At 37.4% G+C, this 27,298-nt stretch overlaps 1 protein-coding gene across 16 annotated transcripts in view; it reads right to left on the bottom strand.

Moving 5' to 3' along the window:
• LARS2 (leucyl-tRNA synthetase 2, mitochondrial) overlaps positions 1-27,298 on the bottom strand; it is a 344,490-nt gene that overhangs the window by 222,513 nt on the left and 94,679 nt on the right. For all 16 annotated transcript variants that reach the window (XR_009155147.1, XM_058183693.1, XM_058183694.1 and 13 more), the window contains 2 exons: positions 25,550-25,657; positions 24,531-24,690 (listed from right to left, as the gene is read on the bottom strand). Coding sequence is in view for 15 of the 16 variants with exons in the window: in XM_058183693.1 (XP_058039676.1) it covers positions 24,531-24,690; positions 25,550-25,657 (268 nt within the window). In the remaining variant the exon portion in view is untranslated. The remainder of the gene's footprint in view (positions 1-24,530; positions 24,691-25,549; positions 25,658-27,298) is intronic.

The following is a 27,298-nucleotide window of genomic DNA, read 5'->3' as shown; positions in this document are numbered from 1 at the left end:
TGGACATTAAAGGGAAAGTAAAATCTAAGTAAGAGCTTGAAAATAAGGGCATTATATTATCATGGTGACCTTAATTGCAAATGCAATTTAGATACAGCTAAGACATGAAAAAGTATGGCCTTTATAAAGGACAAATAGTCTTTGATCAGACATTGCTGAACTCTGATGAAAAATTAATTAAGAAAAGGAACTATAAATTGACAATGGCAAGATGTAGTTCTTAAGCCTTTTTATTAAGCATAACATCAGAAAAACCAAGAGGTGGAGATTAAGAATGTAATCTGTATTGTTAAGCAAATTAAATAACCCAGACAACATGATCTTTATTAAGCACTAACAAAATGTAAACAACAGAAAATCAATAAAATCTATTAAAAAAAACAACAACCCTGAAACTGTAATTAATATTAATAGACTACCCACTTAACTACAGTTATTACTCTAAGACTGTCAGGTCCCCAAAGATCCCTATCAGGACACTGCCATTCTGATGAGAGGGGGCCGTGTGATATTTTATGATCTTTTTTTACTGTTTCCTTTACTTTGATGTATCTTCCTGGGAAATGGGAGGGGGGAGGGATGAATCTAGGACCATCTGTTTTATCTCAGATGTGGAGGGATGAGCAAGCAGCGGTTGAGAACAGCATCTTTTCAGCTCAAAGTTCTCACAACAACTTCACACCTATGGATTTTCTCGCCTCAGACTAGACAGAGGAGAGGAGTTTCTACAACCGATTAATTAACGGTTTCAAATGGGAACTTCAGATACTGCATGTTCTCCTTGCTATCACTATCTCCCATTAAAAATTCGTTTTCAAATTCTGCCTGTTTCGAGAGTTCTGTATTCTTGAGGGGATATGAGAGGTAAATCCTTACATTAGGCAGGATCTGCAAAGTGGTTAAGTTGGAGAAGCTTTTGCTCTACTGAGGAAACCTTGCAAAGAATGTCTGACCAGGGAAGTGAACACGGAGAGGTCGAGTGCTGGGAGGAATCGTCCACCACGGCGAAATCTGATGCAACCACCGGAGGCTGGAGGGAGGATTTGGCTACCCTTGAAGACTCATAAAGCCAAGGTGGTCCATTGGCAAGGGGAAGAAGGAAGACTGGGAAGGGAGAACCAAGAGAGTTACTCTCACCCGAGGCAGCCAATAGCATGGCTGGAGACATGAGTTGGAAGGACTGTCTGATGACGGCAACCTGGATGAGAAGCCGGACTGTGGGGATTGCCTCATGAAGCACACCATGGTTTTCTTGATGGAGGCTTTATAGAACCTAAAAGCCCAAGATGCCATGGCCTGCATGGATGTAGGTGAGGGAATGCATGGAGAAGCCACTGGTGGAAGGGTGGACTCCCCTACCCCAGAGACATCCACAAATGTCAAAATGTTATATTATTTGGATTAGATAATACCAGTGAATCCGATATTTCTAAAGTCAAAAACATCATTAAAAATTACATTTCACCCACCCTCTCCCCTGATGATATAACTGAAGTCTCCAGAGATGGTCCTAAATACAAAAACAGTGATGACTCAGTGGCACCTAAATTCTGTAAAGTCATCTGCATAAATGAGATCAGCAAATGAAAGTTCATTTATGCCATAAACAAAATTGCCAAAACAAACCTCAGCCTCAACAAACTTAGAGCAAGACCTGATTTATCATTTCTACAATGGATTCGCTCCCATGAACTTCGCACAGAACTCAAATGAAGGCAAGACGAAGGAGAAACCAACCTTTACATTGACTACCGTGCTGACTGCATAAAAAGAAAAACCTACAGACAATTGGCCAACATCCAACCCCCCATCAATCAAAGCATCCAACCATCCGTTGCACCGAACTTCCAATCATCCATCGTACAAAACCCTCAATCAGTCGTCGCTCAGCCAACCGTCACTCAACCAATTAACATCCATCCATCCTTCTTACAGAACCCCCAAATATCCATTGTTCAACCATCCACTGCTCAACCAATTGTAGTTCAACCTACCAACCTCCAACTGCACGTTGAACAGAACCTCCAACCATCTGTGGATCAGAACCTCCAACCAACTATCATCAATAACTAGGTACGCACGCCCCTTATTTCCTCTTCACCTAACGCTGCAGATCTTAAACGCAAATTGATAAACGCAAGAAGCATTGTAAACAAATTGCCTGAATTTATACTCATGTTAAACAATGGTACATTTGATATTATATTTGTATGCAAAACATGGCTGAACTCATCCATCCCTGACTCCATTATTTCATACAAAGAGTACCATGTTTTTAGATCAGATCATGAAATCCGCAGAGGAGGTGGAGTAGCTATCTTTCATAAAAAGTCACTGAATCTAAAAAATGTTCAAGTTGTATATAAACTTGCTATCCCTGAAACTATTGTATGCGACCTGTCCCTTAACACCACACTTCGATTCCTACTATGCTACAGAGCCCCTGACTACGACATTACACATGCGAACATGTTAACCTCACTACTAACTTGGGCTACCTCTTGCCCATATCCTCTCATCTTCCTGGGTGACCTCAATCTACCTCATATTAACTGGATAACAAACAAATGTACAACTGAACCCATCCATACTACCCTATACAATGCTGTCACAAATCTAGGTCTTGAACAACTAGTAACTAACAATACAAGAAGAAACAACTGCCTTGACCTCATCTTCTGCAACAACCCAAACTCAATTTATGGACTACAAATAAAAGAACCCTTTTCCAACAGTGACCACAGCATGATAGACTTTTGTCTCAATATATGCCCTTACAAAAATCGTCATAATAATAGTATTCCAAACTACAATTTCAAAAAAGCCAACTATGACCTTATAAACACCTACCTCTCATTTCTTGACTGGCAAAATCTATTCTCATCCTGTATCACTGCTGAAGACCACTACAGAGTTTTCCTACTTGAAATCAACACAGTCATTAAACTCTACGTACCACAAACTACCACAAAAATCAAGAAACACAAATTACCCATATCAATAAAAAAGCTTCAATCCAAAAAAAAATCCCTTTGGCGAAAAAACAAAAAGGGACATGTAGCAAATTTCAAAAACCGATACAGAGATATATGCAACCAAATAAAAATTGAATGCACCAATTACCACACCAAGCAAGAAGACCTTCTGCGCACAAATTCCAATCATGCTTTTTATAATTTTGTGAACAACAAACTTAATGACTCGAGATCTATCCCACCACTAAAAAAATCTAACGGCAAAGAAAATAATGATGAAACAGTTAAAGCAAACCTCTTTAACACATTCTTCGGCTCAGTCTTTGTTAACAGAAATGGCTCATACCCGACATTCCCCAACCGCACCAACAACAACATAACACATATAGATTTCACTGAAGAAAATGTTGAAAAAGCTCTTCGCAAACTGAAACCATCCCTATCTATAGGACTTGATGGACTATGTGCATACTTCTTAAAAAAGCTTTCCACTAATATAGCAGAACCCCTAAGCATAATCTTTGGAAAAGCCTTCACGACCAGTTCCCTTCCCAAACTTTGGTCACTAGCCACGGTCACCCCAGTCTTCAAAAAAGGAGACCCCAGCTTAGTTGAAAATTACAGACCAATCTCTCTATGCTGTGTCACCTGTAAAGTTATGGAATCTATTATCAACCAATCCATTATCCTGTACCTAGAAACAAACAATCTACTCTCTAATAAACAATTTGGTTTCAGAAAAAAATTATCATGTAACTTACAACTTCTTCACTGCAAAAACATATGGACTACAAATCTTGATCAAGGCAAAACAATAGATGCAATTTACATAGACTTCTGTAAAGCTTTTGATTCAGTGGTACATGACAAACTTCTCCTAAAACTAAAATCCTATGGCATCTATGGACCCCTCCACAATTGGATATCAGCGTTCCTGTCAAACAGACAACAAGTGGTCAAAATAGGCAGTGCCCTATCAAATCCTGTTCCTGTCAATAGCGGCGTTCCCCAAGGCAGTGTTCTTGGACCAACACTCTTCATATTATACATTAATGATCTCTGTGACTATATTAAAAGTAATTGTGTTCTTTTCCCTAATGATGTCGAACTATTTAACACTACCAACAATACAGCTACCCTTCAAAAACACCTTGACTTTGTGTCAGAATGGTCAAAAACTTGGCAACTCCAAATCTCAACCAGCAAATGCTCTGTCTTACACATTGGAAAAAAGAATCCTAACACTAAATACAAACGCGATGGACATTACCTTACAGATGACCCCCACCCTGTCAAAGACCTTGGAGTTTTCGTATCCAATGATCTAAGTGCCAAAGCCCACTGCAACTACATCACAAAAAAGGTTTTAAGAGTTGTAAACCTAATTTTACGTAGTTTCTTCTCCAGAAACACTACACTACTTACCAGAGATTATAATACATTTGCTAGACCAATTCTTGAATACAGCTTGCCTGTCTGGAACCCATACCACATTTCAGACATCAATACAATTGAACGTGTCCAAAAATATTTTACAAGAAGAGTTCTCCACTCCTCTGAATACAATAAAATATCTTATGCCACCAGACTTGAAATCTCGGGTTTAGAAAACTTAGAATTCCGCCGCCTTTGACAGGACCTGTGTTTAACTCATAGAATCATCTATTGCAATGTCCTTCCTGTTAAAGACTACTTCAGCTTCAATCACAACAATACAAGAGCAAACAATAGATTTAAACTTAATGTTAACCGCTTCAATCTTGATTGCAGAAAATATGACTTCAGAAACAGAGTTGTTAATGCCTGGAATGCACTACCTGACTCTGTGGTCTCTTCTCAAAATCCCCAAAGCTTTAACAAAAAACTGTCTACTATTGACCTCACCCCATTCCTAAGAGGTCCGTAAGGGGTGTGCATAAGAGCACAAATGTGCCTACCGTTCCTGTCCTGTTTTTTTTCATTATATCCAATCAATATAGTTATTACATACTTATGCTTCTATATATATGCTTATATATTATATAGTTATTTTCTTGCTTATGCTTATATATACTGTTGTGACAAAATAAATAAATAAATAAATAAATAAATAAAAATGCAACCGAGACTGCAGATGGAACAACCACCACTCCTCCTCTCAGAAACCTGGGCTCCGTGAACATCCCCAGGGTTGGAACTGGACAGGCTCCCCAGACAGAGAGAAAAGCACCATCCCCAGGCATCAATGAAGACCCCCAACAGCTGGGATTTTTTTGCCCACATCCTCACGTGGCCACATCCTCACAGGAATATGGGCAAGAGTTCCCCACCAAGGGGCCAAAGTAAGGATGTCACCCTGGAGGGAGCCTACTGGATGGTGACTCTACACAATGCAAATGCCTTGGAGTTCCAAAACTTGACTGTTTCATGACGGCGCTGAGACAGAGGGTTTGAAGACCACTTGGCCGATTGCAAGGCTAGAGATTGCACCAAGACTGTGAGGCAAGGTCACCACCCAGTATACAAGTACACTGAGGAATTCTGAGACCTAGCTTGACACATGAACTGGCCAAAGAAATCCTTGTGAGTTGTTTCAAGGACGGGCTGAACAATGACCTCTACCATGCTTTCATTAACCCAAGCTGCACCGCTGTGCCCAACTGTCTGCTTCAAATGTGGCACGGAAAGGCACTGAGCCGCAGCATGCTGAATGAAAACCCTGGCCAAGAAAAGGGATCGCTCAGCCAGAGGAAAGTCAACCAACACTGCACAATGCACCAAACACATGTCCCTGAAGAATGGCAAGGTAATAAGAGTTCTGTCCCTCCCTGAATATTGGAGGGGAAACTCCGACCCCACTAGAAGAGGACCCAGGTCCATCTGACAGCAATTTCAAAGGTGACCCCCCCTGGTAAATGAGCTGATCAAACCAGTCACCCTGTCAAGTTAAGAGCTTTAATAGACCCAGGGTGCATCAGATGCTTAATAAGCTCAACCCTGGTGGGGAAATTGGGAGTCCGCTTGAAGAGATTAAATAATTAAAGAACCCGATTGCATTCTGTCACCTAGATGGATCCGTCACAGGTGGAGTTCTAGCCATGTTTGCCAACAAACCCCTGCAGCTAGCCAATAGGAAGCTACACTGAGATTCTAATTTTTATAGTGGCATCCAGAATGGAATGGCTCTTCGTTTTAGGACTAACATGGCTGAAATGGTGGAATTCACAGTTGAACTGACAGGAGGAGCTCCTGAAGTTCCCAAAAGGGGAGGCAGCCCTGCATGGTGGCAACCTCGAGCAGGGAGACAGGTCTAATAAAGAAGAGGCCGCAGCCACTGCAGGGCAGGGCATACCCCAAGAGTAGGGGGACATAGCCAAGGTGTTCAATGAAACAGGCTTGGATGAGCTTCCTCCCCACTGGCCCATAGACTGAGCTACTGAAATTGTCTCTGCTGAAGAAATTTTTTCTTCTTTTTTTTTCTATATAATTTTGCTGTCCTTGGAGTATCATCTGAATTTTTGTTGTTTGTGTTCCTACACACAAAAATGAGTAGGAAAGGAATAACATATGGATCAGCAACATCAACCCCTTCTTCCTCACCATCAGGATCTCAAAGGACAATACAGTTGATGCTTCAACAGGAGAAAGATAGAGAAAAGGAGAAAGATAAAGAAGCCTCCCTTCAACTTATTTTGCAGGGGATTCAGAAATTGCAAGTGGAAGTAGAACAGATCAAGCAAAGAACAGAGAAAACGGATGAAAAAGCGGAAGATATTCAACAATGTTGAAATAATACAAGGATAGACTCCAAAAAGTTGAGGAGAGAGAGGAGCAAAGAGACAAAAAAATTCAAAATCTTGATAGTGACTGGAAGAGATTGAAAGAGATAAAGTTGAATCTTTAGGCTGGGAGATTGACAGAGCACAATTTTTTTCTTAGATTTCAGAATATAGCGGAAGAGATGGGAGAGAATTTGGCAGATAAAATTGTGGAAATTTTGGCTGAAGTGTTAGAAATTAGCAAAGAAAAGGTGATTGATGGTATTGATGAGATTTTTAGAGTACACACGAGATATGCAACAAAGCATAACCTTCCTAGAGTTCATATAAGGTTTACCAAAAAATCAATTAAAGCACAAATTTTAAAATAGCAAGAGACAAAACATTGAAATATAAAGGCAAATAAATCATTGTATTGAAACAAATTCCAAGAAGAGTAAGAGAGCTGAGAAGAGAATACCACTTTTTGACCAAAATCTTATTGCAGAAAGGCGTTAATTATAGATGGCTAGCACCAGAGGGCCTGGTGTTTACATGGCAATAGCAAAAATATAGAATAGATACTATAAATAAAGCCAAGGATTTTCATGCAGAATTTTTTAAAGAGAAAGAAATGGATACAAGTGCTGAAGTTACATTAATTGAACTACAGGAGTCAGAGCTATTGGCATTGCTTGAGAAAGAAGAAGGTGTTGTGGGTGGTAAGGTAGAAGTTAAGCCACGACATGAACCTAGATCGACAAGAGCAATAAACCCTAATTATAAAGTATAAAAAATGGAAGAGAGAAAATGGATAACAATAAATATAAATGGATTAAATTCGGCTATAAAGAGGAGGAAAATATTCCACAAATTAGAGAAATTGAAGCTGGATATAATTTGTTTGCAAGAAGTATATATTAAAAAGCAACATGAACAAGTATTAATACAACCAAAGTTAGGGAAAGTATTTATCCCACTACCACAATGTAAGAAAAGAGGAATAGCTTTATACATAAAAGAGACAATTAGGGCAAATTTAATATATTCAGATGAGAATGGTAGAATCTTGATGTTGGAAATAATAGATGAATATACAAAAATACTTTTAATAGCATTATATGCCCCTAATGAAAATCAAGAAGATTTCTATAGGAAATCATATATAAAGATTGTTGAATTGGACTATGAAAATACTTGTATCCTTGGTGATTTTAATAGTGTAGTTGATGCAAAGTTGGACTATAAAACACAAAAAACTATGAGGCAAAATAGACAGACCCTTCCAAAATCCTTTTTTAAAATGGTAGAGGAAATGAATTTGAAAGATATGTGGAGAGAAAGGAATCAAGAGAATAGACAATATACTTTTTATTCAAATAGACACTTGTCCTAGTCTAGAATAGATATGATATGGATGACAACAGAAATGAGTTTTAATATAGAAAAAATTGATATAGAAGCTAATACCTGGGCGGATCATCATCCCATGACGCTGATATGGAAAGGCCAAAGGAAAAGATCTAGATGGACTTTAAACACCATGATTCTAAAAGATAAAGAGTTTGTCCAAAAATAGAGAAGGAATTGACCTTTTTCTTTAAGGAAAACAAAAAGGAAGATACCTCAACTCAAAACTGTTGGGATACAATGAAAGCATTTACAAGAGGCTTGATGATAGACTACATAAGGAGAAGAAACCTTAAGAAAAGGCAAACCTTTAAAATACTAGAAAATAACAATAGGAAACTGGAGCAAGATCTACAAAAATTTCCAGAGAGAAAAGATATTAAAATGAGAATGGATTTAATTAAACATAAAATGGCCTTAATTGAAAAAGAACAATTAGCACAAAAAATAAAAGGGACAAAACAGAATTATTTTGAAAATGCCAATAAGCCAGGTAGATGGTTAGCTTATAAATTGAAAAAAGAGAAAGAAAATCGTAGAATATTACAACTAGTGGATAATAAAGGCCATACTCAATACATCAATGAAGAAAAAAGTTGTTCAAAATTTTTATAGGAAATTATATGAAAAAGAGGAAATTGATGAGGAAAATGTGAAACATTATCTACAGAAAGCAAATTTACCTCAGATTCCTAAAGACATGGAAATGATGCTGGAGGGGAATATAACAATGATGGAACTAACGCAAGCACTTAAAAAACAGAAAAGTGGGAAAGCACCTGACCCAGATGGATTGCCAGCTGAATATTACGTGACTTTTCAGGAACAGTTGAGCCTTCTGCTACTAGGTCATGAATGAAGTGATGCTAAAGGGGAAAGTATCTGAGACTTGGACAGAGGCTTATATTACGCTTATCCTGAAAGAGGACACCAATTTAAAACAAATTTAAAACTATAGACCAATATATCTGTTAAACTCGGATTACAAAAAAAAATTTTTCATATTGGCAGAAGACTTAAACGATATTTGAATGAGTTTATACACTCTGACCAAAATGGATTTCTGCCTAAAAGACATCTTAAAAACAATACGAGAATAATATTGGATACTTTAGAATAGTATGATGCCCACCCCGAAAAGCAGATGGCGTTGATTTTTTTGGAGGCACAAAAAGCCTTTGACAATGTCAATTGGCATTTTATTCTTTTACAACTGGAACAAATGGGCTTTGGTGAAATGTTTATTAGAGCAATAGAAGCTATATACCATAAACAATCAGCTAAGATTATAATAAATGGCAAATCGACTGAAGTGATTCAAATTAAAAAAGGGACAAGACAAGGTTGCCCACTGTCACTGCTGCTGTTCGTGCTGACATTGGAAGTATTAAATAGAAGTGTCAGAGAGGAAAGAGAGATAAAAGGTATGAAAATTCAAAAGGAAGAATGTAAACTTCAAGCCTTTGCTGATGATTTGGTTTTTATTACTGAGGATCCATTAGAGTCTATAATTTGCTTGATAGATAAAATAGGAGAATTTGGGAAAGTTGCAGGCTTGAAAATTAATAAAATAAAACGAAGATTTTGACAAAAAATATGCTAATGAAGAAAAACATTGAACTGGCAGAACGCTCAGAGATGCAAATTACAAATAAAGTTAAATATTTGGGGATATATTTGACTGCAAGGTGTAGCATGTTGAAAGAGAATAATTATAGTAGACTTAAACAGCAGATTGTGACAGATCTGGCAAAATGAGAACATTTGCAATTATCACTGCTTGGAGGAATTAAGATGAATATACTACCTAGAATTTTATATTTGTTCCAGACAATTCCAATTAAATTGGGGAAAGGATACTTTGAAGAATTGAATAAAATGATGTTGAAATATATTTGGCAAGGCAAAAAAGCCAGGATAAAACTAAAATTATTACAAGATCTGAGAACAAGAGGGGCTTGCCCCAACTGGGAATTGTATTATCAAGCAGCAAATTTGATGTGGATTAAAGAATGGATAACTTTAAGAAATAATAGAATATTGACTTTGGAAGGTCATGATTTGTTACTGGGATGGCATGCCTTTTATGGTATGGACAAGCTAAAACACAGGGATATTTTAGAAGACATCTAGTAAGAGAGATGTTATCAAACTGGGAGAAGATAAAAAAAAGTCATTTTTTAAAAATTCCAATTTGGGTATCATCTGTTGAGGCATTCTCATATCCAATAACATTTAGAAAGAACAAATTGTTAGGTACAATGAATTGTTGAATGAAAAGGGTGAGTTAAAAACTAAGCTAGAACTAGAAGTAGAAGGCATAAAAATGAATTGGTTTTCTTATCTGCAAATGCACTCCAGATATGATAAAGATTCTAAAACAGAAGGCTTTTATAATAATATAATGAGTTTTGATAAGATTTTAACAGGTACAGCTGATAATTTGATTAGGAAATTGTATGGATATTTATTAGAGGTTAAATTGGAGGAAGAGCAAGTAAAAGAGACAATGATTGCTTGGGGAAGAATTTGGTTATGGGATAGATTTAGAGGCATGGCAGAAATTATGGATGTATAATTATAAAATGACAATGTCTACAGCATATAAAGAGAATTTGTATAAGATGTTTTACAGGTGGCATCTACCCTGACAAGAATTGCTAGAATGTTCAAGGACAAATCTGAAAATGTTGGAATGCATTGAAGCAAAAGATATTGGACTAAAATACACATGGTTGGAGAAAATGATTAAAAAAACATATAGACTTTAAGCCAGAATTTGGGGAGGAATTATACCTGAAATAGTAGAGATTTAAAATATTTGATTGTGAATATTATTACAGCAGCCAGGATTGTGTTTGCTAAAATTGGAAAATGAGAAATTACCTTTGCAAGATGAAATTATTAGGAAGATGATGGAATGTGCAGATGAGTAAATTGACATTTGAAATTAGAGAACAAGAAGATAAGCAATATTATAAAATATGGGCTTTATTTTATCACTGGTTAGAAGGAAAGATCGTTAGAAAAGAGTTAAAAAGGTTAAGGTTAAGAGAAGTAATCTGAATTAAACTAATTTGGAGAATGGAATGAATAATGTTATTAGATAAAATAGGAGAATTTGGGAAAGTTGCAGGCTTGAAAATTAATAAAATAAAACGAAGATTTTGACAAAAAATATGCTAATGAAGAAAAACATTGAACTGGCAGAACGCTCAGAGATGCAAATTACAAATAAAGTTAAATATTTGGGGATATATTTGACTGCAAGGTGTAGCATGTTGAAAGAGAATAATTATAGTAGACTTAAACAGCAGATTGTGACAGATCTGGCAAAATGAGAACATTTGCAATTATCACTGCTTGGAGGAATTAAGATGAATATACTACCTAGAATTTTATATTTGTTCCAGACAATTCCAATTAAATTGGGGAAAGGATACTTTGAAGAATTGAATAAAATGATGTTGAAATATATTTGGCAAGGCAAAAAAGCCAGGATAAAACTAAAATTATTACAAGATCTGAGAATAAGAGGGGGCTTCGGGCAACCCAACTGGGAATTGTATTATCAAGCAACAAATTTGATGTGGATTAAAGAATGGATAACTTTAAGAAATAACATAGTATTGACTTTGGAAGGTCATGATTTGTTACTGGGATGGCATGCCTTTTTATGGTAAGGACAAGCTAAAACACAGGGATGTTTTAGAAGACATCTAGTAAGAGAGATGTTATCAAACTGGGAGAAGATAAAGAAAAGCCATTTCTTAAAAATTCCAATTTGAGTATCATCCATTGAGGCATTCTCATATTCAATAACATTTAGAAAGGAACAAGTTGTTAGTACAATGAATTGTTGAATGAAAAGGGTGAGTTAAAAACTAAGCTAGAATTAGAAGGCATAAAAATGAATTGGTTTTCTTATTTGCAAATACACTCCAGATATGATAAAGATTTTAAAACAGAAGGCTTTATAATAACATAATGAGTTTTGATAAGATTTTAACAGGTACAGATGATAATTTGATTAGGAAATTGTATGGATATTTATTGAGGTCAAATTGGAGGAAGAACAAGTAAAAAAGACAATGATTGCTTGGGGGAAGAAGTTTGGTTATGGGATAGATTTAGAGGCATGGCAGAAATTATGGATGTATAATTACAAAATGACAATGTCTACAGCATATAAAGAGAATTTGTATAAGATGTTTTACAGGTGGCATCTACCCTGACAAGAATTGCCAGAATGTTTAAGGACAAATCTGAAAATGTTGGAAGTGTCATCAGATACCTGGATCATATTACCATATGTGGTGGACATGCATTGGGACTAAAATACACACATGGTTGGAGAAAATGACTAAGAAAACATATAGACTTTAAGCCAGAATTTGGGGGGGGGGGGAGGAATTATACCTGAAACGTAGTAGAGATTTAAAATATTTAATTGTGAATATTATTACAGCAGCCAGGATTGTGTTTGCTAAAAATTGGAAAAATGAGAAATTACCTTTGAAAGATGAAATTACTAGGAAGATGATGGAATGTGCAGAGTTGAATAAATTGACATTTGAAATTAGAGAACAAGAAGATAAACAATATTACAAAATTCTATCACTGGTTAGAAGGAAAGACATGCTAGAAAAGAGCTGGAAAAGGTTAAGGTCAAGAGAAGTAATCTGAATTAAACTAATTTGGAGAATGGAATAAATAATGTTACTAGATAAAATACCATTGTTTAATTAAAAATTAATTGAGTAAGAGACGTGGACAATGTAAGACAGATGAATGAAACGTCTATTTTGAAATTGCACAAGAAGATATGTTAACACCCCACCAACACCTTGTAATTGGATTGATGAGATTTTTATGTTTGTTTGTTGTTAAAAAATTATATATATATAATATAATATAATATAATATAATATAATATAATATAATATAATATAATATAATGTAATGTAATGTAATGTAATGTAATGTAATGTAATGTAAAATGTAATATATTATAGGTAATATATGTTACCTAGAATTTTATATTTGTTCCAGACAATTCCAATTAAATTGGGGAAAGGATACTTTGAGGAATTGAATAAAATGATGTTGAAATATATTTGGCAAGGCAAAAAGTGAGGATAAAATTAAAATTATTACAAGATCTGAGAATAAGAGGGGGCTTCGGGCAACCCAACTGGGAATTGTATTATCAAGCAACAAATTTGATGTGGATTAAAGAATGGATAACTTTAAGAAATAACATAGTATTGACTTTGGAAGGTCATGATTTGTTACTGGGATGGCATGCCTTTTTATGGTAAGGACAAGCTAAAACACAGGGATGTTTTAGAAGACATCTAGTAAGAGAGATGTTATCAAACTGGGAGAAGATAAAGAAAAGCCATTTCTTAAAAATTCCAATTTGAGTATCATCCATTGAGGCATTCTCATATTCAATAACATTTAGAAAGGAACAAGTTGTTAGTACAATGAATTGTTGAATGAAAAGGGTGAGTTAAAAACTAAGCTAGAATTAGAAGGCATAAAAATGAATTGGTTTTCTTATTTGCAAATACACTCCAGATATGATAAAGATTTTAAAACAGAAGGCTTTTATAATAACATAACGAGTTTTGATAAGATTTTAACAGATACAGTTGATAATTTGATTAGGAAATTGTATGGATATTTATTAAAGGTCAAATTGGAGGAAGAACAAGTAAAAAAGACAATGATTGCTTGGGGGAAGAAGTTTGGTTATGGGATAGATTTAGAGGCATGGCAGAAATTATGGATGTATAATTACAAAATGACAATGTCTACAGCATATAAAGAGAATTTGTATAAAATGTTTTACAGGTGGCATCTACCCCTGACAAGAATTGCTAGAATGTCCAAGGGCAAATCCAAAACATATCACCTAGATGATATGTGGTGGACATGTATTGAAGCAAAAAGATATTGGACTAAAATACACACATGGTTGGAGAAAATGACTAAGAAAACATATAGACTTTAAGCCAGAAGTTTTTTGTTGGGAATTATACCTGAAATATATAGTAGAGATTTAAAATATTTAATTGTGAATATTATTACAGCAGCCAGGATTGTGTTTGCTAAAAATTGGAAAAATGAGAAATTACCTTTGAAAGATGAAATTACTAGGATGATGATGGAATGTGCAGATGAGTAAATTGACATTTGAAATTAGAGAACAAGAAGATAAACAATATTACAAAATTCTATCACTGGTTAGAAGGAAAGACATGCTAGAAAAGAGCTGGAAAAGGTTGATGTCAAGAGATGTAATTTGAATTAATTTAGGAGAATGGAATGAATAATGTTATTAGATAAAATACCATTGTTTAATTAAAAATTGAAGGAATAAGATACTTGGGACAATGTAAGACAGATGAAAGAGACGTTTATTATGAAATTGCACAAGAAGATATGTAAACACCCCACCAACACATTGTTAATTGGATTGATGAGATTTTTATGTTTGTTTGTTGTTAAAAATTATATATATATATATATATATATATATATATATATATATATGTATATGTATATGTATATGTATATGTATATGTATATGTATAATGCTTATAAAGTTAAAAAGGTTTTATAATGTTTTAAAATGCAATTGTTATAGTAATGAAACAGGGAAGATGTTACAAGGGTTATGTCTGCAGTCTTGGCAGGATTAGTTTGAGACGTATTCCCTGACTCTTGAGGAGCTGCCTTCAGCTGCTCCTGTGAGGTATTTCCGGTTCCTGTCATATGTCGATATATACCTGTAATGATGGCTTGTTGTGTGTCATTCTTACAATTAAAACTACTTGAAACAATCTCTTAAGTGGGCCATGGAATGCCAAGCTGCAACCAAAAAACTAAAAAGACTTTTTTCCACTGAGCCAGTGCTGAAATATTCAGACCAGGAAAAACTTTTGTTATCCAAGTTGATGCGAGGGACATAGTTGTTGAGGTCGTCCTACCCCAAGAGAACAAACAGGGCCAACTACAGCCCTGTGCATTCACCTCAAAAAATCTGGAAGCTCTCAAAACACAGAGAACACTGTCCCTGAAGCAAGCATGCTGGGTCCAGTTCTTCCAGTGGTTTAACTTCACCCTTTGCTACCTTCCGGGGGGGGGAAAACTTCCTAGCAGATGCTTTGTTGAAGTTGCCAAAGTATAACAGCACAAAGCCAGAGCCCCTGCTTCCAGCTTCACAGTTAGCTGCCAGAGTAACACCAGGGCGCAAACGAAAGGGGGACATTGTCCCTGGACAATGCCTTCACCCTAGCTTTTAAGCAGGCCCTAATCGATGATGAATGGTTTATAAATCACAAAGACTCCTGCTCGATGGAAGATGGCCTACCTTGGGTGGGAGGAAAATTGTATGTCCCACTCAGTCAGTGACTAAAACTTATGCAGGCCTGCCATGACTCCAAAGTAGCAGGTACTTTGGGTTTGTAAAAACTCTGTACTTACTTAAAAGGCAGTTTTGGTGGCCATCCCTGAAGAAGGTCATTGAGAACTATGTAGCTAGCTGCCCTATTTTTTTTTAAATTTACATTTATATCCCGCCCTTCTCCGAAGACTCAGGGCGGCTTACAGTGTATAAGGCAATAGTCTCATTCTATTTGTATATTTTACAAAGTCAACTTATTGCCCCCCCAACAATCTGGGTCCTCATTTTACCTACCTTATAAAGGATGGAAGACTGAGTCAACCTTGGGCCGGGCTTGAACCTGCAGTAATTGCAGGCTGCTGTGTTCTAATAACAGGCTCCTTACAGCCTGAGCTATTATAGCCCCCTATTTGTGCATCTGCAAAAAGGCTACAAGAGAAAATACCTGGCCTCCTGCAATCAGTGACGATCCTTCAGCACCTTAGAAAGAGATCTCTAAAGACCTTATCATAGAGCTGCCTGAGAGTGTAGGAAACACTGTCATATGGGGGTGATGGACCTGTTTTCAAAACAAGTCCACTTCATCCCATGCCAAAAAATCCCCACAGCCAACACGTTAGCCAAACTATTCCCACCCTAAATATATCAGCTGCACGGCACCCCATGGCAGATAATTTCAGACTGGGGGGTTCAGTTTACCTCAAAGTTCTGGACAGCATTTCTGGCCCTTTGGTGACCCATCAAGGACTGAGTTTGAATCACCATCCACAAATGAATGGTGGATCAGACAAATACGGTCCTAGAACAATACCTTAGATCAGGGATGTCAAACACAAGGCTTGTGTGCCAGATCCGACCCATGGGGCCATCCTGGAAAATGTAAGGGGCAGGCTCCCATCACTTCAGCCCAGTCTGCCCAATGCGAAAAGGAAACATCAGGCCAGCGTGGCTTTGGCCTGGTCTACCCAGTGTGAAGAGGAAATATGCCAGCAGTTTGGGTAGTGGCATCAAGCTGGCCATGTCCACCCAGTTGGTCACGCCCATCTGGCCCCTGAGGTCAACCACCATCCTGATATGGCCCTCAATGAAATTAGATGCTTCATAAAGTACCAACAAGATGACTGGACCGATCTCCTCCCCTTCACGAGGTCGTTACAATAATGCAGTCCATATCAGCAGTGGATTTACTCCTTTCTGCGTGCCACTCAAAAGGACTTTAGCCCAATGCCATAGCTCCCAGCTGAAGAACCCACCATATCTTCCCTAAAAGAATGGATAGAGCAATTACAGAACACCTGGCCACTCATGCGCAAAACCTTAGATGAAGAGAGAGCAGCTAACAAAACGCAGGCAGATAAAAAACAAACAGCCAAAATCATTCTAAATTGGAGATAGGGTGTATCTTTCTACTCAATTCCTACAGTCCCGGCAACCATCTAAAAAGCTGGGACCTGAGTTCATAGGGCCCTTGCCCATTAGACACATCATAAACCCTGTTACAGTAGAACTCCAATTGCCAAAAATGCTGTGGCAGGTCCACCCAGTATTCTACTGCAGCCTCCTGAGATAACCTCAGCCTTAAGACCCAAGGCTGCCTCAGCGCCATAGCCAACTATGGTTGAGGGAGAAAAGCATTTTGAAATCAAGGAAATCTTTGATTCATGAAAGCACTATGGAGTAATCCATTCATGAGGCACCTTGGAAAAACCTCCCCTCATCTGAAAATAAGTGGTTACACAAAAAACACATTAGAACCCCTAGGCTACTCAAACAGTTTCATGCCCGTTATCCAGACAAACTAACTAATCTCTTACTTTCTCCCCCCTCTTTGTTTTCTTCCAGATGGATCTCTCCTTCTCCTAGGGGGGCAGCATGTCAGGTCCCCATAAATCCCTATTGGGACACTGCCATTCTGATGGGAGGAGGCCTGATGACATTTTATGATCTTTTCTTATTTCTGGTCTTCCCTTTACTTTGATGTACCTTCCTGGAAACTGGGAGGGGGGAGGGATGAACCTGGAGCCATCTGTTTTGTCTCAGATCCGAGGAACAACCATGCGGTGCCTGAGAACAGCTTATCGCCTTCTCAGCTCAAAGTTCTCACAACACATCTATGGATTTACTTGCTTCAGACTGGACAGAGGAGAGGTTTCTACAACCTTTAATTAACGGTTTTGAGTGGGAACTTCAGATCCTGCATATTCTCCTTGCTATCACTAACTCCCAATAAAAGTTCTTTTGAAATTCTGCCTGTTTCAAGAATTCTGGTTTCTTGAGGGGATAGGAGAGATAAGTCCTTACAAAGGCATTAAATAATAAAGAATTTAAATATGGTATATAAACATCAATGTACTGAAATATAATATAATACTGAGAATATGGAATAATAGACAATCTATATAACTAGACTTAATAATACATTGGTGGACTATGATAGTATTAATATTTTATGGGTATATCTCTTCAAATGTCTCTCAACTAATTACTATTTTTTGTATTTTTACTATTGTAGCAATATAATATTGTTAGTTGTATTTCATCATATATTCTGATTTCTATATTTTATCATTAAAATATTTAAATAAAAAATAAGTTAAAAACAGAAACATTTCATAGATGTTCAGTTATTACTAAAAATTTTGTTCTTCTATTTTTCTCAACTTCAGATTTAATTTGCTTTCCTAATTCTCAAGTTTTCTAAAAGACTAATATGGATCAAACACTTTGGCCACCTCAAAGGCACTTGAGTTAATCTCTTACTTGAAAGAATTAATGATAGAATTAAAACCTTTAACATATCTCTATCAAAACTACAACAATATTTTTAAAGTGGACATTTCTGGGATAAAGAATTGGAATCTCTTTATCCCAGAAATGTCCACTTTAAAAATATTGTTGTAGTTTTGATAACTTTATAAGAATAATTATGACTTGCTATGGCAAAAAGTTCAGAATGATATGAGTGGCTGGAAGAAATTGCAGTTATCCCTATTGGGAAGGATTGCGGCTATTAAAATGAATGTGTTACCTAGATTTTTGTTTCTGTTCCAGATGATACCTATAATTAAAAAGGATAAAAATTTGGAAGATTGGCAGAGTGGGATTAATAAATTTATATGGCAGGGTAAAAAGGCGAGGGTTAAAATGAAAATAATACAGGACTCACGGGAAAGAGGTGGTTTAAGAATGCCTAACTTTAAACTATATTATGAAGCAGTAACCCTTTCAGTAATAAGTGACTGGTTTAACTTAACAGAGGAAAGAATTTTGAATATAGAAGGTTATGACTTGTTATATGGATGGCATGCGTACTTATTTTATGGGAAAAAAGTGGATAGGGCTTTTAAGAATCATGTGTTGAGAAGTGCTCTTTTGCGGGTCTGGAAAAAATATTCCTATAAATTAGATTACAAGATTCCTATATGGGTGAGCCCTAGACATGCAATAGAGAATATAAATATAGAACAGAAACAGGAAATGATTACATATAAAGAACTTTTGTATGCTGAAGGAGGTAGATTGCAATTAAAATCATTACAGGTATTAAATGAAGAAGGGAGGAATTATACTTGGTTTCAATATGGGCAAATAAGTGCTAGATGGAAAGAAGATCAAAAAATTGGTATAATGCAAAGGGAGGAAAATTTAATAAAGCAAATTAGAAATCAGACCCAGGAGCATATAAAGAGATTGTATAATGTGTTGCTTGAAATAGATTCGGAAAAGGATTTGGTAAAGGATTGTATGATAAAATGGGCACAGAATATTCAGGAACCAATAATGTTGGAAACATGGGAGAAAATTTGGGTTAGAAATGTTAAGTTTACACAAGCACAGAATTTAAGGAAAATTTTTATAAGATGTTTTATAGATGGCATTTAGATCCCAAAAAATTATCATGTATGTATCCTAATATCCAAGCGAAATGTTGGAGATGTGATTGTGATGATGCTACATATTTTCATATTTGGTGGACTTGCAAGAAAATTAAGGTCTTTTGGATAAGAATTTGGTGGATTATTCAAAATGTACTGAAGAAGAAGATAAAGTTCCTGCCACAATTTTTCCTTTTGGGAATTATAACGGATTGTACAGGGATTGAGACTAAATTGATTTTGAACTTAATAACAGCAGCAAGACTGTTGATTGGACAATACTGGAAGAAAGAAGAGATACCTACAATAGAAGAATGGATATTGAAAGTTATTAATTTGGCTGAGATGGCTAAAATCTCAGCGTTTTAAAAGACAATACGCAGGAAAGATATTTAATTGAATGGAAAAATGGATTGATTATCTACAAAACAGATATCAGATTAAGAAATATCAGATTGCCTTTGAATAATTAGAAAGTTATTTTATGTAATGGGGAGGGGGTTGGGAGACGAAAAGCTTTGGATGTGGTTATTTGGATTGGAAGGGAAAATTTTATTCTATGTTTGGTTTATGTATAACTTTACCTTGTGATTGACCCGGGAAGCCGGGGGGTGGGGGAGGGAGGGGGGTGTTGTTTTTTTTTTTTTTTTTTTTTTTTTTGGGGAGGGAGGGGGAAAAAAGGGGGAAAAATGTTTTTGTTTTTTTAAAACTCTTTCAATTAAAAAAAAAAAGAAAAAAAAAAGAATTGGAATCTCCAATAAAGTACCATGAATGGATTCAGGTTCTTAAAATATTAAAATGGTATCTACAAATGTGAGGTTATGATTATCAAAAATGTATTTAAAGTGTATAAGATTCCACAAAAAATGCATTTGAAAGGATAGGTATCAATTTTCTATGCTTGAATCTATAAAAAATTATTACGATCATATGATATTTTGGTATTTTTTTAGACATCTTATTAAGGTATACACTGTAAACAATTATGTTAAATGTTAAAGATGTTAATGTAATGTTGAATTTTATACAAAAGCTTTGGAATTTAACTATTTATCAGGAACGAGGGGAATGGATTAAAGAATCACATTAGAAAACCAGACACTAAGGAATGATTGTCAACAACATGTAATCGATTCAAAAAGTAAGTATTGTCACCTAATCAAAGGATGCTGTCCCTGTGGATTTTACTCTGCTAGTTGTTGATGGCTATAGGGGGCGGTGCTCATCTCTGTTTCAAGATCATTGAACCAGGGCTGTCTGAAGACATTTCCACGGTCATATGGCCAGCATGACATATAGAGCACCGTTATTTTCCTACTGAAGTGGTATCTGTTTATCTATTTGCATCTGCATGCTTTTGAACACTAGGTTGGCAGGAGCTGGGGTGAAGATGGGATCCAGGAATGGGTTCCAAAATTGTTTACTACTGGTTCTGTGGCTGTGGCTTGTTTGGTGGTCATGTGACTGGGAGGGCGTGGCCAACTTGATATCTCTCACGTCAAAGGTTAGGGATAGGATGCCTGGTCTGTTCTCACCTCAAAGAGATACAATTTCCCTGTCTATTTATTTACTACTACTGAACATCCAAAGTATACTATTTAATCCTATGTATAAATGCCATATGTGTACATATATATTACATAGTATAGTGTGCATAGGCACACAAAAAGATACATTATCTACTATATATAGTGTGTGTGTACATACAAACACACACCCGGCTCTTCTAAAACTATACACATTCAACCTCACTACATTTGGAAAAACATACCAAGAGTCCACTTTCTGCCACACTATAACTTCTGTACATTTAGCACATTACACATGCCTTCAGATGTTCCTCTCTAGCTTGCACATGACTGTTAGAGCCAGGAGAGGTCATGGATTGAGTAAAATGTGGTGAAACTCACTTAACAACGACAACGCTCTTGCTTAGCAACCAAAATTTTGGGCTCAATTGTGATCATAAGTCAAGGACTATCTCTGCCTTCCTTTGCATGGCAGCCTTGTCCTAGTAAACTCCTTCTGCTTTCTGGCAATTTTCCTCTCTGTTAGAGGCACCAAAATAATCCAGGTGATATAAGGTTTCCTGCTAGAGCAGGGGGTGGTACTAGATCGCCTCCAAGGTCCCTTCCAGCCCTGGATTGCTGTCCTGTTTCAAAGCCTCTTCTGAAGCCACATCTAGTGCCAGGGTTTGTGGTCCTTCTTTCCTCTTCTTTCTCCCTCCCTCCCCCTCTCTCCCTCCCTCCCTCTTTCTTGCTCTGTCTCTGTCTCTCTCTCTCTCACGTTTTAGGAATCACATCTAAAGGACCTCTAGAAGTCTTATTCAAAAGTGATTGTACTCCATGACAAAAACTTTAGCTCAGATTTGTTAACTTGACTATAAATGATCCCATTTAAAGAATTTAGGGGTTTTTTAAAGAATGTGGAAATGAGCAAAACAATATAGGAGGGAGGGAGGGAGAGAGAGGGGGGTGACGGGGGGAGGGAGAGAAAGAAAGAAAGAGGGAGAGAGGGAGATGTTCAGTTCTTAATATTTGAATATATCTTCTTAATAAACATACTAGTAATAATGTATTAGAATATTTCCTTTCTCCTTCCCTCCCTCCCTCCCTCCCTTCCTAAAAGTTATTTGGGTCCACATGCAATTCTTCTTTCCTTCCTTCCTTCCTCCTTCCCCTCTCCTTCCCATCTCTTTCCTTCCATCCATCCTGCCATCTTATTCCCAGCTCCCTCCTTTCTTCCTTCCTCCCTCCCTCACCACCTCTCTCATTCCCTATTGCAGTATATTATGTGCCATTCCACAAAAGTCTTAATACTTTGGCTTTGAATAATCTTATTGTTACGGTTAGGCTTTTATGATATAAATATTACAAGTAGTATTAAATGCTTGCCATCACCTGAGGGGGGGGGAACAGGGACACACCAGATGGCTGCCATCTCCTCCGGACCAGCAGGCTGGGCTCTCAAAAGCTGACTGGCACTGATGCAAAGGGGGAAACGCAGAGCTGAAGCCGAGACTGCTGCTCTGCTGCGGCAGAAGGAAGAAAGCGAGGCTGGTGTTCTGGACTGGAGGGCGGGCAGATGTCCCGGGTGAACTCCAAGTGGCGGCGGGACCCGGGCGAGCTCCGAGCGGCAGAGAGGGGGCTTGGCTGCAATCCCGGTGACTTTGGGAGATGCTAGTGTGGCGGGGAAGGGGCGGCATCTTGGGAAGCTTAGTGGCTACGCTGCTGCTAAACTTACCAGCCAGCCCCATGCTTGGAGCTCATCGCTGCCCAGAGCTCCAAGCAATGGGGTGGCCCAGCAGCAGTGGTGGGAGAAAGGTGAGCTTTCGCTCCAGGTGGGTGAGCTCCAAGCGGTGGGGAGGGGGGCATGGCTGCAACTCCAGTGGCTTCAGGAAACGCTAGCCCAGAGGGGAAGGGGCAGTGGCCTGGAAAGCTTTCTAGCCACGTGGCTGATTGCAAAGCTTACCAGGCTGCCCACCCCCATCCCCACCACAGCTGCAAAGGCAGCAGGGCGATTTCAGGAGCTGCTAGCTGGAAGGAAGGAGACTGGCCAGTCCAGCAAACTTTCTAGCCATGCAGCTGTTGTGAAGCTTACCGGGCTGCCCCCACTGTCCTCACCACAGCTGCAAAGGTGGCGGGGTGACTTCAGGAGCTGCTAGCCGGCAGGAATGGGACTGGCTGGTCCAGCAAGCTTTGTAGCCATGTGGTGTTCCCTGAAGCCGAGCGTGCCAGGCTTGGCCTCGGCCTTGCCATGTCCCTCCCGATATGGCTCTTCGGCCAAGTGCACCAGGTCTCCCTCCCTCACCACCAGCGTCAGCCTTACCTTCTAGATCTTCCACACACCTCCAAAGGAAAGGCAATGGCGGTGATAAGAGATGGTAGAGGCAGCCTTGGCAGGAGAGGACAGTGGCGGATGGGACGTGAAGCCGGTGGCCCCGGCGGCAGATTCAGGAGCTGCTGGCAGGCAAGGAGGGGGCCACCCAGCCCAGCAAGCTTCGCAGCCATGGAAAAAGCCGCTGCCATCGCCATGTTCTTTGTGCATGCGCATCCCATTGGACTTGCAAGGCAATGGGATCCACATGAAGAACATGGCGGCAACGAATATAGCAGCCAGAGCAAGCAAGCAGCAACCGGGGAACCGGTTTGGGGGTGTGGCCAGCCAGCCATTATTATCGGTTCTCCAAACGATGACAGATTTTTACTACTGGTTCCTCCCAAGCAGTGCGAACTGGGAGCAAACTACCACTGATGGGATCCCATTGCATGATGCTCATATTTTAAACCTGGGCTGTCGGCTTTCCAGCTGACAAGCTCAGCATCTTAACTGCTGAACCACCACACCATTCAGTTCATATTACAATAATATATTAATTAGTAAATCAGGGACTGTTGATGAGTATAAAATATAAGGTAGGTTCTCCTATCTTCTTTCGTTGTATTTTTACTGGTTTGGGTTGTCTTTCTGCATGCATAAAATAAAAACAAGGAAGGTCTAATGTTTTGTTTTGCTATTAACTAAATAAAGCCATCTTTGAAGACCAAATGTTATTTATTTGAAGTGAGCATTTTTCAACTTAATTAGCTTTTAAAGAATACGAAAGCTTTCTTTTAATTTTTTCCTCTTAATTTTTCCCCCTGATTTATTCTCCAAGGTTTTATGAATAACATCACAATGAAAATTAATAGGCAAAAACAGATATCCTTAAGTATTATTACACTAAGACATTTTGTTCCCATACATAACTTTTAAAAGATTTTTCCTTAAAAACCCATATGCTGTCTATGTATGAGTATTTGCTTATGTTTTAGCTGTTTTACTTACCAAAATGTGTTCTTTCTTTTAAAAGGGATCACTTCTCTGTTTTCCTCTTGATTAATACAATAAAATTTTATATTATGACTAATAAGAGCAGAAGCTCTTTTCCCTATTTTAGGGGAAAATTAACCATATACAAGAGTTATAATTGATAATCTTGAGTGATAACCATCATAATTCAGATTATATATCTATACCTATTTTTTGGTAGGGGTGATCTCTCTTGATGAAATATATGTGTGATCTGACCAGTTCTGATTGACCAAATCAAGCAATGTTAAAATGAACAATAAATCACCTTTTCCTTGAACAAATTCTCTTTGGAAGATTTCTTTCAGAAGGCTATTTGCATGTAACAACCAATGGTTAGATAAGATATACAAATGGGATGAACCATATATAGCTTCAGGTGCTGAGGCATATGCTGCTATTGTTTCTCCTGTTGGTTTGTTATTAATCTGTCAAAAAAGAAAGTAGGATTATCACAATTTATTCAAAATATCATTCCTTTGCAGGCATATCTGAAACACGGAACACATATTAGTTGTGTTTTGAGGACCATATTTTGCATCTGAAAATAGCATACCCTGGTTTGATTTGAATATACTGCTAAACTTTGTTTTCTTTATATTGACTATGGCTTGAATGAATTTCTGGACCTGATCAGGTTGGTCAATTATAGTTTGTGATCATTAGCTAGAATCATTAATGGACTGCAGTTACTTACTTTATGAAACTTGACTTGTGTTCATTTCTTAGAAATTAAACAAAGAAAGAAGAGTGTTCTGTTCATTCCAATGAATGAAATTATTCACATAGCTTGAAAGCTTTTTCTGGGGTTTCACATAATTTCTTCCTTATCTAAGAAGACTTTACTTGTGCATTTTCTTCTTAATATGTTTTTAAGATAGCCATACATGCTTTTATATTTTAAGAGCCACATCTAATGTGGGCTACGTATTGAAAATTCCCCTTTATTCTTAATAACTGTAGCCTTCTCCATCATCAGAATCATTTATTTTCTGCTGTCAGAAAGTAAATCAATACTGTTTCCCCCAAAATAAGACATCCACCGATAATAACCCCAATCGGGCTTTGGAGCAGATAGCAATAAGGCCAAGCGTTTATTTCAGGGTTCAAAAAAATATAAGACAGGATCTTATTTTCGGGGAAACATGGTAGGCATTTAAATTACTGTTCATATAATCCAATTTCAAAGGACTCTACCCATATTTCACAGATAAATTCTAACAGCTTTCAACCATTTGCAATTTATTAGGGAAAATACTTTTCAATGATTTCCAATGAACAACTTACATTCAGTATAAACTCAAAATAACATCCAGTGCAATCCCCAAGCCAATTAGCTTGCATTTCCTTTATTCCATACCATTTGGGGAGATCTGACAAGCCATCAAGCAGGGCCTGCAATAACAGTAAGAGGACATTTTAAATCATTGACATTAAACATGTACAGAACAAATGGTGTATGGTCGCTACATATCTAAAAGAGTACTTATGAAAAATGCACAGGCAGTTGGCATCTACAAAGAGTATTCTTTCTTGAATTTAAATAGCTTCTATTATATTAATATATTTAGGATTTAGCATTAATTTTAATAGGGTAAAAGAGTTCCCAGAGCTTGGAAAAAAGATATCTGCACATTCCCTCTTTATCAGGAAGATAATGGCATCTCTCTAGTTTTATCAATGGATGGTTAGTAAGAAGATCAAGGAATACTCATCCTAATGATAAATAAGATCCTAAAGTCAGCATATCCTCTTTTCAAGACTATTATAACCTAATCCCTTTTCTGCTTTTAATAAATTTGTAATAAAATTCTGTGAGAATCTAGCTTTCTTAGTAATAAGCAGCTACCAGGACTTTGAAAAACATAAAGCATATACTGCATATTATTCTAATGCTTATAATAATCCTAACATACCATGTATACACATACAGAGAGAGATGCACATACATATATACATATATGCATATATACTATATGCAAGCAAAGAAAAAATTTAGCAGGGTTTGATGTAATTCTATCTTCAAATTTGCTTATCTATCTTTCTATCTATTTATCTATCTATCTATCTATCTATCTATCTATCTATCTATCTATCTATCTATCTATCCTATTTTTATAAGTAAATAAACATAAAGATTCCCCTCGCACATATGTGTTAGCATTGCTGACTCCAGGGGGCAGTGCTGATCTCCATTACAAAGCCGAAGAGCCAGCGCTGCCTGGAGAATTCTCTGTGATCATGTGGCCAGCATGACTAAATGCCAAAGGTGCACGGAACACTGGTAACTTCCCACCAAAGGTGGTCCCTATTTTCGTACTTGTATTTTTTATATGCTTTCGAACTGCTAAGTTAGCAGAAACTGTGACAAGTAGTGGGAGCTCACCACGTTATGCGGCACTAGGGATTTGAATCGCTGAACTGCCGACCTTTCGATAGACAAGTTCAACATCTTAGCACTGAGCCACCGCATCCCATATTTTTATAAGCAAGCAATTAATAACTTTATAATTATTAATGTAGTTAATACTCTTCCCTCCTTGTATTTTCCCCATAACAACCACCTTCTGAGTTCAGAGAGAGAAACTGGCTCAAAGTCGCACAGTCAGTTTTCACGTTTAAGGCAGAACGAGAAGTTTTCTAGTTTATTGCCTTAAGCACTACACCAAGCTAATCTCAAATAAATATGAGAAATATAATACTACTAATAAAGATGGCCAAAATCTTAGTTTTCATTAAAAATAATTTCCTGTACAAAATTTTGTAGAGCTTCTCTATTTTCTCTACAAAACAAGATTTTATATACAAATATTAATACAACAAGAAAATGCAATGCTGATTTGCACTCGGGGTGAAATGCTCCCGGTTCGGATCTGATCAGGTGATCCAATAGCGATTATGGCAGGTGGTTTGGAGAATCAGTATCGATGGCGACACGAGACTCTGTCCACCCACCCGGTGTCATTACTTCCTGCTTTTAAAAAGGTTTTTAAAAAGGCTGACAATCACACGCTACAGCTGTGATCCTCAGAGCCT

The sequence above is a fragment of the Ahaetulla prasina genome, chromosome 4 (assembly GCF_028640845.1).
Source record: "Ahaetulla prasina isolate Xishuangbanna chromosome 4, ASM2864084v1, whole genome shotgun sequence".
Taxonomy (NCBI): Eukaryota; Metazoa; Chordata; class Lepidosauria; order Squamata; family Colubridae; genus Ahaetulla; species Ahaetulla prasina.
Note: the sequence above shows the minus strand (reverse complement) of the source record. Positions and strands in the feature narration are given on the sequence as shown.